Source organism: Sander vitreus, chromosome 11 (genome assembly GCF_031162955.1).
Source record: "Sander vitreus isolate 19-12246 chromosome 11, sanVit1, whole genome shotgun sequence".
NCBI classification, from domain to species: domain Eukaryota; kingdom Metazoa; phylum Chordata; class Actinopteri; order Perciformes; family Percidae; genus Sander; species Sander vitreus.
Genome location: NC_135865.1, coordinates 28,028,526 through 28,042,063, shown reverse-complemented (window position 1 = coordinate 28,042,063; position 13,538 = coordinate 28,028,526). Strand labels below are relative to the sequence as shown.

The following is a 13,538-nucleotide window of genomic DNA, read 5'->3' as shown; positions in this document are numbered from 1 at the left end:
TATTTAAACTAGTGTTTAACATTTGTCTAACTAGTTAAAGCAGAAGCCTTACTAGTGACAGCAGCGTACTAGTAGCACTGTAAAGCCTATTTTTACCTTACTAGTTAACTAGTGCGCACTTTGGCTTTTACTAGTTAACTAGTAGAGATTTTGGACCGCACCAGTTAACTAGTAACATCCAGAAACAGTCCAACTAGTGAACTAGTACGTTTTTTGGCTTTTACTAGTTAACTAGAGGAGGAACCTGACGTCTGATATCAAGGATATGGAATAAATGCTCAAAGGGCTTGCCATAGCCTTCCACACACTGAGATTGAGTTTTCTGGAATTAGCGTGTAGCTGTGTGAGGAAAACATTTGTGCGTGTGCGTGGCATTTGTGAAATGGTGTGATCATATGTCCTCACTCCCATCGGTCTCAGGAGATGTGAAGGCGGAGCTGTGTTCTAGTGAAGCCTAATATTAAACAGGACTGATTTGCAGACAGCGTGTGGGAGGAACAACCACAGAGTCATGCTCTGCACGGCTGCTTTTACCACAGCCTCCAATATCACCACTACCAGTATCACATTACATGTCATTTATTGTCTCATTATAGAGACACTTTTTTCCCTTTGTTCTGCTCCATCCTTTCTAGGCTCTTTAACGTGACAGCTGCATATTCTCAATCTGAGGCCGCAGCTTTTTCTCTGCATTTTGACATTATGACTTTTTCCTGAGGTAGTTCGGTTTGCAGACACACACACACAAAATCATAACCAACCAACATTTAGCAGTAAAAGTGAAAGACAACCAACACTGAAAGATGTTTCAGTGTTGTGGTCAGACAGGATGTTGCAACTGTGACAACAGCTCAGAATCATTTCTTTAGTTGGCTGTCTCGCAGGCTGAAATCTAATTTCCTCTGGATGTGCTTCAAAGCCTTTGCAACACTAATCCAGCAAACAGGGCGAGCTTTCCCGAGGTGTGAATGTGTGAATAGACAAAGTGATAGACGGAGAACTGAGGGAGAAAGGGCGGCAGACTTCATGTGTGTTTGTCTGTGTGGCAACGACAGATGTATATGTCTTAAAAATCAGTTTTCTCAAAAGGTCAAGATGTATTGAATCAATGGCCTGTGTGTGTGTGTGTGTGTGTGTGTGTGTGTGTGTGTGTGTGTGTGTGTGTGTGTGTGAGATATAGTGGAATTATCTTCAAATGCCAAGCCCTTGGCCCATATTTGATCATGACGCACACAAACACACACGTCAATAGGCCGAATGCGGTGCAGTGCTGGGATAAATAATGAATAGATTGTACATTATTAAAGCACCATGATTATTAATGCTGACGTGTGGATATAGCAGAGCCCTGCACAGCCCAGGAAGCTCTTCACATGGTTCAGCCCATCATGACCTTTACCAAGAACCTGCGTCTACAGCGTACTTCCAGGAATTATTGAAGTACAACCACGCATTGCGAGTCATTTAGAGTCACGGCTGACGACATTTTGCACAAATTTCTGAAACATGAACACACACTCAATCAACCGCACACACACACGCACACACACACACTCCGCACACCTTATTTGGAGCTGAACCTCTCTTCCTCATTGACCTTTTATTTCATTACATCCCCTGCTAGGCCAAGCTTTCCTAATTTGTCAGGATCGCTGGATGAGAAGGGCAGGTTTGTCAAGGGAGACTTCATTTTGGTGCCCCCATTAGGCCTGTAATATAAGTAATATAAGATCTTCCCGACAAGTCATTTTTAAAAAGAAGTCTAGTGATGTATGAGTTTAGAAGGACCAAATGAATACCAGACAAACAAACTGGCAGTGCTTACTAAAGACTCAAAATCGTTTTACATTGATAAAATAAGCTTCTTTCATAAGTTGCGCTTGTTTTTTTCACCTGCACTCAGACACATTGAAGACTAGACAAATACACACTCTTAAATGTCACTTTCTAGTGTTCACCTCCTGCTCAGTTTAACATTTTGCTGTGATTATGAGCAATACAAGCTCGCCCTGGCGCTTGCTGTCGCTCTTGGCTCTGACGCCACCCATCATCCGTGAGACAAAAAGACAATTGGAGCTCAACTGTGGTGTGGGAAGGGAAAAGACGTGGAGGAGCAGAAGTGTGAGTGACATGGAAAAGATTGAGAGACAGACGGAGCGTGTGAAGAGCCCATCGTGCCAGATGAAGTAAAAGCACAGATGGAGGGGGAAGGGATCAAGAAATGAGGGTGCAGACTAGAGGTCCGTTTCAGAAAGCAGAGGTAACTTAACCTCAGAGTCAGTTACCATGGTAACTGAGCCTGTGAAGCTAACCTCGAGTTTCTCTCAGTCTCCTCCCTCTGACACAGCGCTCTTTCATTTCCTCATTCATTCATTCAGTCTGTAGCAGGCACATTTTAAGGCAGTGACACACCAACCCGATAATCGTCCGTTGGACAGTCTGGCGAGGTCAGTGACTCGAGTCTGTTCGGTGTGTTCCGTGCCGTCGTCCGTCCGAGGAGCTGTCAGCCTTCATTTTGGCCGACCTGACATGTTGCGTCTGAGGGCGGGCCGTCGGACTCCATGACCAATCTGAATGGAGTGCTAACCCAGAAATGACAAGCTCCATGTCATGGCTCCATTCATGCTGCCTTTTTATAGTGGTGGTGCACACGCTTAGCTCTGAGTGAACCAACTCAAATCAGCTGTTCTGGAACCGAAAACTCAGAGGTTCCCATCTCAGGATAAATCAACTCAGAGTTCAGGGTTAGACTCGGAGTTTGTTAAACCTCTTTCCTGAAACGGACCCCCTACATGATATGAGGAAATATATGCGATATGGTTGTTGAATATCGCGATAGCAACATTACTTGCGATAAATAAACAGATATTAAAGTGTACTCAGTTCTGCCTTTCTGCTGCTTTCAGTATTCTGCTAAAATACAACACATTTAACTTTGAATTGAATATAAAAGGCACCATTAAATGAAGAATGGCAGTTACATTTGAAAGTGGTTTTCTACGGATATTTTCTTTCAACTAACACAAAATATCTCTGAGTGTCTGTCGCGATATGTCGCAAACTTTCACTATATGTTTATTGCGCCCCTTGATATCGTGATGACAATAACAAAAAAACGACATATTGTGCAGCCCTATTGCAGACAACTGTTCTCGCATTGCCAGACCTTCCTCCACAGCGCTGCAGAGGAAGGTCTGGCTAGTCCACACAGCATTCCTGGAGGAAAAAAAATGTGCTCTGGTTTATTGGCATTTCTTTAAACCCATCACAATCGTCTTGGGCGGTGCTAAGCTCTAGATGGAGCAACAGTGCCGCTGCAAAATAGCCTCGGGAAGGAACTTGTTTTGGTAGTTGTGCTACAGAGAACTCAGATTGGACAGATAGTCTAGCTAGCTGTCTGGATTTACCCTGCAGAGATCTGAGGAGCAGTTAACCATAGTCCTCAGAAATCCACCGGAGGTTAGAACACCAACACAAAGAAAGAGGAAGGTAACGGACATCCGGCCGAAATTAGGGACATCCGGCGGTATTTTTGGCGGCACCTGAACAATCCCAGAAATGAAACGTCGTCGGTATAGACTAGACAGCGATAGAAGGAGGTGGAGGTTCGTAGGAAAGGTTCAATAGCTGCATTTGTTGCTCGCACGGCATGCTCCATGCTCAGGCTCACCCTACCTCTCACCTTCCCTCTCGCTTTCTCACCCCTCCCATCTACAGTATTTCTCCTCAATCAACCCATAGCCAGTCTGCAGCCACGTCCACACTGTGCCCCGTTAATGTCCCCTTTCTTTCCCTAGTTTCCGTCATTTGCTCACCCTCCCTCTTTGCAGTCTTCCTCCACACTCCATCACCCATTTTAGGTCCCTGCTCGCCTCTACCCTACCCTACCCTTCCCTACCCTACCCTGCCCTGGCTCCCTCCATCTTGCCTATGTTCCCTGTTCCTGCTTATTCTTCTCCAGCCCTCTCTTCCTTTGAACTCGCTCTTCTGTTCTCAGCTGTGTTGCTGTGCAGACTCGAAGCAGTCTTTGTTCAACTTTTTCCCTTTTTTCCCCCTAATACCACAGGGGGCTGTCAAAAGCCTCACAAATGAATGTCGCCCAGTAACTATAATACATCTACTTTTTCTTTTCGACATCATGCTGTGTTCATTTAATTATCTCAATGAAAATACTGCGCATATATATATATATATATATATATATATATATATATATATATATATATATTGTATTGTATTGTATAGTCACATACTGTTTCAATAACACCCTGGCTTTTCCCAGTGGTTTAGTTGTTGCTGCACAAAAAGCTCGTCCGGGTTTTCAAAAAATAACCCCAAAAGAAATAGTGCACTTCTTAGTCACCAAACATAACATGCAACAGGCCAACTTTGACGTAAAGCAAGCTAATACTAATACTCCCTTGTACTCGCTTGATGAATTCTATAGTTTATTGTCTATACGTTGTCTGACGTTGTATGTTTTGTGTGTTGTGTTTAAAATGAATCACAAAAATCCAATACATTCTCCCACTGCTTTGTTGAAATGAATTTGCAGGTTCATTCCTTTGGTCTTCTGTCTTTGATGATCTGCAGCTCAGACCGTCTGCGTGTTTCATTTACTTTCCCTCTCTGATTCCCTCAGGGGGGAGACAGCTAATGAAAATATACTCTGTCTCCTTTAACCTGCTTCAAAGACATAAATGTGTATGCGTGTCTTTCTGCATGCGCAGGTAAAGGAGATCTGATTGGCTCGGACTCGCTGACGAAGGAGCAGGTGATCAAGACCAACGCCAACGTCAAGGCCCTGACCTACTGCGACCTGCAGTACATCAGCCTCAAGGGCCTCCGCGAGGTGCTCCGCCTCTACCCCGAGTACGCCCAGAAGTTCATCAGCGAGATACAGCACGACCTCACGTACAACCTGCGAGAGGGCCACGGGGCTGATGTGAGTCACACAGTGCTGAAGGATGGAGAGTAATACCACAGGTTTAAGAGTTGTGATTGGATTGTTCCGATTGGATTTTTCTTTTTATGTTCTGTTTTATGTTCCTCTTGCCTCAAAGTGTCCCTTAATGGTATAGTAAGTGATTTTAATCCAATACACTTTTGTCAAATTCAGTGAATATCTCCTCACGGTCACACGAACCACAAACACACTATTCCAGCCAATCAGCAACAGGCGGCGTCAGTTGATGGTAGGGGGGGGCAGTATGTGAATGTGCCGGCGGCCAGTAGTTATCTGTCTGTAAATCTGGGAGGCGGAGCTTCTGAAGGGGGGGTTGTATTTGTTTGGCAGTTCAAATATCAACGATCTTTGCTCACTTTACTGCACCTTTTACGGGCAGAAATAAAATATTTGAACAACATACGTTGGTTTTGTGAAATGTCAATAAAAGGCTTTGTTGCTATAACAAGATAACGTGATATTTTGATAAATTACCAACAGGGTTTCTTGTAAAAATGGAATAATATGGTATTTTGTATGAGAAAATAGGTCATAAGAACATGATAATATAACAATATTATAATATGTTATAAAGTGAAAAGTAAAAACGAGAAAAGTTTATCATTTATACAAGAAACTGATTGAATATTTCTGAGTCATGTTAGCAGAAATACGTTGCCGTATACAACACATTAGATGAGTCAAACTATTGGCATGTGCAGCCTTGAAAATGAAAATGAAGAAAGACATTTTCTATTGTGCTAATGTGCCTGAGGCCTGAGAGACCCCTTAAGAGAAGTCTCATGGATAAAAACTATGCATGACCTCTCCTCCACTACTGTAAAATACACACACAGATCTGTGCTCACATCACAATTTGGGAAGCCGAGCCTTGGACTACTCCTATCCAAACATAAACACCCAGCCTGTGCCTCTGGCTGGTGCAGCAGCAGCAGCAGCAGATAGAGCAAAACACAGGGACGAGAATAGCTCAGTGCTGCTGTTTGAAGCTGTCCTGTTGCTAAAAATAGTGCAGGGGGGAGCATGGGCTGTCCCTGACTGGCTGTGTTCCCCGCAGCTGCTGCTAAGATTGGATCCTGCTCAATAAAAATAGCCCAGCCAGCCGAGGAGAGAGGGGGAGGAGGAGAGATGAAGGGGAGGGGGGAACTTTGGCTCATTTTATCTTCTGCTCTCGCTCAGTTCCTCCCTTTTCCACTGCAGTGCTGTGCGTTTCTCCTGGGCACACAGCACACTTACTGCAGAGTGTGCGTTGGGTGCAAACCTATCAGTGTGTGTCTGCCGCAGTATCTAAAAGAATGCACGATTTCAGATGCACAGGCTGCTGCCCATATCTTTGGTCTGGGACTGCAGATGTCCATCCTGGTTATGTATGCAGAACCCTTCTGGTACCAGCAGCCCAGGAGACTGTGTTTGCATATGTATGTAAGAAAAGACTGCTGGAAAAGAGGGGGGAAATCCTGCAGATGTTTCAAGAGGCAACAGAAAAGAAACGTTGGCCGGTGCAGACTTGATGAAAAAAAAATGATAGATGAAGAAAAGAAGATAAAGAAGAAGGAAGGAAGTACGAATTGAAAAATCAGGGTACCAAATGTAGAAAAGGGTTTACTAAGCAAGGAAGATAACTACAGTTTTTGTCAGGAAAAAAAATAAATGAGAAAGCAAAAGATCCATCCTATAAGTGATGGTTGTACTTTCAGTGTCCCTCCCTGCTGATTCACAGGCTGCAGATTGACTGTTATGACCTCGGAGCCTTGGGCCAAACAACTTGATGTTGAAGAGCAACTAGTCGGCTGGGTGTTCTGAGCTGTGCTAAAGAAATAGAAAGATATGACAGCATGTTTTGGTACCCCATGTTCCTGTGCTGTTCGATCTCTGCACCAGAAACATGATAGGGAGAACAACATAGTGCCTGCACCTGCACATACTGTACAAACACACTCACACAAAAAGCATTTTGTTCATTCTTGTCCTTGTAAGCACACACATACATACACACAGTTTACATACAACCACTCACATGCGCGTCTGCAGTCAGACATGAAAAGTGCATGACTCGATCACACATACATGATGCGATTGCAAACTTGAGTGCACCCACACACTCACACACAGACGAGCAAGCACAAGCCAGCATGTGGCAAGTGCACACTTATTACGCCTCCTCATCGCAGAGCGCTCCCTGGTTTCAGAGCTAGGAGCTAAGATTAGACCAAGAGAGCTAAAAATACATTACGGTGCTACAGGAGGGAGGAGGGGGTGGGGGTGTAAAGAAGGGGGTTGGCTGAGAGGAGGGCAGAGGGGGACGAGGAGGGAAAAAAAGAGAGTATGCTGAGCAGACAGGGGCGGAGGGAGAGGGAGAGAGCACGGGGAAAAGTAGAGGGGCGTTGGCTTGTTTGCATGATGAGATATGAAATATATGCATTACTCAACGGCAGCAGCCATGCTATGTTCAGGCACGAGTCATGATAGAAATTCACACTGTAATCCCTAAGGCTGTTTTTCATTTGTTTGAATGTGTAGGTCAAGTCAGACCTAGTCTATATCCACATCCATAGAACCAGAGCACGTTTTCCTCCCATCCCAGGAATGCTGTGTGGACTAGCCAGACCCTCCTCCGCAGCGCTGTGGAGGAGGGTCTGACAATGCGAGACTAAGTCAGACCCAATGTAATTGATTTTTTAGACACAATGCACATGCAGTAAAAGTTTTTTTATTGTTGTATTTAATAAGCTATACCATTGAGGATCCCAGGTTTCTGGGAATGTGGGGGATTTAATGACTTCGCTGTGCTCCTACACACAGAGTACACACACACAGTTCCTTATTACTCATTATAATCCTGGTAGTGTGAAAGAGCATTATAGAGAGATCATTCTATTACAGAATAATACAAAAACACACCTGAATAGTTACATGAATGAATGAATGAATGAATTAAAGGAAATCATTTAAAATAATCAAACACGATTGCACTTTGTTTTGGTTGCTAGTCAGGATATCTAAAATCTAAAATGCTACAAGCAGTATAAGACGTTTTGGGACATTTTAAGTCTCACCAACTCACTCATAGCGACCACATCCAGCCACATCTGTTATGATCAAAAAAACGTAAGAATTAAAAAGTAGTTTTCTGCATCTTGTGCTGAACTTTTGACATCTTCTCATTCAATCAGACAGAGAGAGTCCTGTTTTGTTTAGCTAGCCATTTCTGGCTGTTTCAGCGACTCAGCATCGACACTGAAGACAGCCTAAGTTATTCAATTCATAAGCAGGAACATAGCTGATGGAAAACAGGGACGTGTGTGTGTGTGTGTGTGTGTGTGTGTGTGTGTGTGTGTGTGTGTGTGTGTGTGTGTGTGTGTGTGTGTGTGTGTGCGCGCTCAGAGGAAAGTGATGAGGAAAAGTCAGATGCAGCAGTCTGTATTAAATGTAGCATGGCAGGCTTCTTTTTTTTTTTTTGCAGTCTGGCAAAGACGGAGGCAAAACAATATTCTCTCAAAGCAAAAATTAGAAATAATTGGAATATAAAGTTTTACTAGTCGCTCCTCCATTTCTCTCCGTTATTCCCCCATCTGACATAATCCCTCGAGGGTGACAGGGAAAGTTTGGAACATGGCTCAGACTCCGGAAGTCCTTTTATGAGTAAAGTGACTTGTAAAGTCAGCATGTGGGCCCACTTTTCTCTCATTTATTTACGGTCTGGATAAGATTGCAGCACCGTAAAATGTGCTTTTAGATTAGATTATATGTTATTTGACATGGACACACACACACACACACACACACACACACACACACACACACACACACACACACACACACATCACAGTTACATTGGACAAACCAGATGCATAGCTTGAGTGTTTTAGCACGAATGTAATTTGCAACATCTGTCCACAGGAGGCTTTTTATAAAAATAATAATAATAAAAAATAAGACTAACAAACAAAAAACTAAATTGGTAGTAATAATAACAATGCTAATAATAAAAGGGAAAAGGTGCTGCAAAATCATTTTACAAGATAACAAAGAGCAATATATTCAGAATTATTTACATACAAAAGCTATAGAGCAAAGGTAACATGATCAGACAATAACCCAGTGGCAGTCTATTCATGTGAACACTGTTGTTTTGAAACTTCTGTCTCCTTAAATGTTCCTTGTTAGGAGAGGGACTATGTTGATCTGAAGTGGTGTGAGTACAGTACATCAAACATTCAACGCCCAGAAGTAGAAACTCTTGTGTTTGCCTGCCGCCCGCTGGTACAATCATGTCACTACGCTCTGTTATGTAAAAAAAAAAAAAAAAAAAAAACCTCTCTGTTGCTGTCAATCACAGCAGGTGTGATGGATCATATTGTTTCAGTGTGTCTGTATTCAAACTTCCATTCTCTCTTCCTCTCAGGTGGACTGGGAGAGTAACGGCGGCCTGGTGAAGAAGCTGCCGTCGATCCGTGAGGATGAGGAGGGCGACGAGGAGCAGAACTCGGTGTCCCGTGCTACTCGCTCGCCGCTGCGTCTCAGCAGGGGGCTCAGCTCGCCCCTGCGCTCCCCTCTCCTGCCCCCGAGGCCGTTCCGCGCTCCCTCCGACCACTCTCGCCCCACAACCCTGCAGATACCGGTGGTCAGCTTCAGCAACGTGCAGCCGGAACTCAGCCCCAGGTCTCACACACACACACACACACACACACACACACACACACACACACACACACACACACACACACACACACACACACCACTGAAAATCTGAAGTAGCTGCAGCATGGATGTCTGGCTGCCATGGTAACCTGTTTGATACTTATACTGGAAGACGATGTGTGTACATTGGAAGTGAAGTTGTCCATGTGTGCACAGAGATTAATGACACCCTGTCTGCTCTGCTGCTTAGTGGTATGTGAACAGAAAGCTGCTGAGTGAGGTTTTGTGTGAATGAAAAACACTGTGCGTGCGCACACGCGCACGCGCACACAGTAATGAGTGCTCTTTCAGCTGATTTACATTCCTCTTCTGTGCGTCTTCTCTTACTGTTGATCCTGTTTTTCTCTGCATAGATTCGTGGACGGGATTGAAACGGAGAGCAACTCCACCACATCGCAGAAGTTTGAGTTCAGTCCCAGCATGTCACCTGCAGCACCACCCTCTTCTAACCAAGGTCTCACACACACACACACACACACACACACACACACACACACACTTTGTATTTTCTCTGTCAGAAGCATATTTTTTTTTCTGGATGATTCATTTTTTGCATGTTTGTTTGTGTTGTGTGTTTAGGGATGCGAGAGCACTCTGAGATCAAGCAGAGTGTGTCTAAACTGACTGAGGAGGTGAGTGCTGACCTGATGATGATGATAATAATAATACATGAAAAATGTCTGCTGTGAAAAAGGCCCATTTGTATTTGGTGGAAAGTTAGAAAAAAACATATTTCTGTCTATATAGCTCCACCACGTGGCCATTTATCAAGCACTTTTCATTCTGCTGAATGAGTTCTTTTACTTTTAAGTATATCTTATATCGTACTTCCTCCTCCACTGGCAAAATGTGATGGTTTCTCACCTGTAGAGACCACAGTTCGCACTTAAGTTTGCATCTATGTGCAATGCCCCAATACTCCTTCACATGATTTAGGTATTCAAAATTATGAGCACCATCAAACAATCAGTTTCCACATTTAAATTCAATTATATTATTAAAATATCAGATTTAGAGGGATTATGCTGCCTTAGCAGAGGTACAAGCTCTGTGAGTGTTTCCGTCTTAATATTCTATCTCAGCATGCACTCTATAGTCAAAATAAATAAATGGTGCTGTGTCTGTGAACATTTTGGATGCAGTCTGTAACAGATTATGATTATGTTTTACACAAATAAGGATTAACTTTGTCAGTAACCCTGGCATCCCATTAGAATAGATAAGAAAATCTGCATTGTCACTGTATTAAATACAATGACATTAGGAGTGCTACTCCTGATCAGTGCATCAAAAGACACAGGAAGAACATCACAAAGACAAAACCAACCTAATTTACCATCTCACTCTGGTGTGTGTGTGTGTGTGTTTGTCCACCCAACAGATGAACAGTCTCTCTAAACAAGTCTCCAATCTCAGCCACGAGCTGCAGGAAATGACACGCCTGCTTAAGCCCCTCCTCCAAGCACCACCGCAGCCAATCCTGATGACCATGATTCCAAACTTCACCCCGCCCCCTAGCAGTGCCAGCCAGCTTTCGACTGGCGCCTGTCTCGTGCTGCCACCCCCCGCCTCCCCATGTCCCCTCCAGAGACCTGGCACTCATTCCCTGTTGGACAGTGGAGACGTAGACGGCGTGGCTTTGCCACGATGCCTTCTCCCAACTCCTCATTCACCAAAAAGGCCTAATTCATCTTCTTCAGCATCGCCACAGCTCCCATCCAAACACCCAGGGGCCAACATCAAGGGCCCCAGCCTCTCCAACATTTCCCCCAATGAGGAAGGACTTCCTGAGGGTACCCCGGTCCTCCGAACCCTCCACGCTTCCTCCAGTAACGGGATATATTTGCCCTCTCTGCAGGACCAGCCTCCCCTGGCCTCTCACACCCCTTCCCCCTCTCTCTCCTTCTCCATGTCTCTCTGCTCCTCGCCATCGCCATCGCCATCCCTTTCCCCCTGCCAAGGCCCCCACCTGTCCCGACCGGGCAGCTTTTCCAGCAGAGGCCTGCTCCCCCTGCCGCCCTCCCAGGACAACCCCCCTCCCCCGTTCTTCCACTGCTCAGCTCCCCCGTCGCTCACATCCTCCCCCGGAGACCACGCGCCGAGGCCTCCGCCTTCCGTCCCTCTCGTATCCCCCGCCGTCTCCCTGCCGCTGTCTCTGGACTTTGTCAGTGCGAGGAAAAGGCAGGGAGACACCCAGACTCCACTTTGGTGTAACTCACAGCTGCGCCGCGGGGAGGCCAGACCTGTCGCTCATCCCCAGGAGCTGGAGATGCAGGAGTGGGTACGACAGGTGGAGGACGGGAAGTCCTCCACAGAGCACATCAGCTTCATTGATGAAGAGGAGCCAGCGTTATGAACGGGTTAAGGGGAGACACTGCAGGTGAACAGGGAACATATTTATACTAATAGATATCACCGTAAGACTACTTACATTAGGACAATATTGGACTTAAAGTTTTCTCAAATTTTATGTTTAAATATGCCAATAAGCCATTTTCAACTGTTCATTTTTGTTTAATTTAGGAGAAATTTACAGTCGCAAACAGGGTCTAAAATTAACTTTGTGTCCACCAGCCAAATGGCTAATACAGTTCAAATGTTACCAGCCACTCAATAGATTACCATTGTTTTTTTGGCTGGTGAGAGATGCAAATCTACCAGCCATATTTTACCAGCATTTGGCTAGAAGATGGTGCTAATTTTTAACCCTGGTCACAAATAGACAAAGTATAGTAAAATAAACACCTAAATGTGTATTTTTTTCTGAAAGAAGACTAAAAAAAGGGTTAGGGTTAGCCTAGGGTTAGGGCTAACCCTAACCCTTGTAGAAGCAAAATAGCCATAAAACTCAAAATGGAAAAATTGTGTTTTTGCCTGTAGTGTCTCCCCTTAAAACTGAGCCAAAGCGCAAAATGAAAAAGAGTAGCAGGGAATGAAAGAGATGGAAAAAGGGGAACTGAAATCAGATCAGGGAAAGTGACGGCTGGATGATGGAATGAGAACCAATGGGAAACAGACCGCTGGTCCATTTCACACAGGAAAGTGATTGGTCAGACAGAAACATGCCTGGGAGGCGGAGACATAATGCCAGCTGTCAGCAAATCAGTGCGAAGGAGAACCTTTCAACACTGATCAACCACAGAACTACAACAGCACAAATTGTCTTAGGGTATCAACAATTCAGTAGCATCAGTCGACCCCCGCAGATTCTGGGACACACAGGACCACAGCACATCTTTTTAACCGGTTCCAGTGATCTCTGGAGCCGCTAACGGATTATACAATGTTGCTTTTTAGATCCAGTATGGTCTAAAAAAAAAAAAAAAAAAGGGGCAGGTATACACATATCTCAGCGGGGAAACATGTCTTTACCCGTGCCAGATAACCAGAGCCACCGTACCGTCTGGGACTGGGAATGTAAACTCTTCATTCAGTCTCAGTCACATCAGGTCACCTCACCTGGAGAGCCAGTTTGCTACATCAATGGGATTATATTTAACATTTAAAAATCTGCCTCTCGGCTGGTGGAGGAAACCGATCAGCTTGACATCCAACCATCTCTTCAGAGTCATACACAGGCCCATCATTCCTGTCTTTGAAGAAAAAAAAAAAACTACATAAAACGATGTTTGAATTGTTGTTTTTTTTAAAATTTGAACAGATATGTCCACATTTTCTTTAGCTGTAAAATAAGTACACAGTCGAGTCAATAGACAGGCATACAGAGGAGCAGTGTGCTTCTGTTTGAGTGTGGATCTAAAGCGGTTGGGTTGTGTGCCAAAGACAGTAAAAGCAAGATTTACTGTATGTCAAATGTGTCGGGAACACAAATATAAAAAAATTAAATAAACACAGCACCCATACGTAACTC

The 13,538-nt window shown here is 44.4% G+C and overlaps 1 protein-coding gene across 1 annotated transcript in view; it reads left to right on the top strand.

Annotated features, from left to right (window-relative positions):
- Positions 1 to 12,587, top strand: part of kcnh3 (potassium voltage-gated channel, subfamily H (eag-related), member 3) — a 172,207-nt gene extending 159,620 nt beyond the window's left edge. The window contains exons 11-15 of the mRNA XM_078262637.1: positions 4,731 to 4,945; positions 9,372 to 9,628; positions 10,021 to 10,121; positions 10,247 to 10,299; positions 11,049 to 12,587. Coding sequence (XP_078118763.1) covers positions 4,731 to 4,945; positions 9,372 to 9,628; positions 10,021 to 10,121; positions 10,247 to 10,299; positions 11,049 to 12,023 — 1,601 coding nt within the window. The 3' untranslated portion in view covers positions 12,024 to 12,587. The remainder of the gene's footprint in view (positions 1 to 4,730; positions 4,946 to 9,371; positions 9,629 to 10,020; positions 10,122 to 10,246; positions 10,300 to 11,048) is intronic.
- The last annotated feature ends 951 nt before the right edge of the window (positions 12,588 to 13,538 follow it).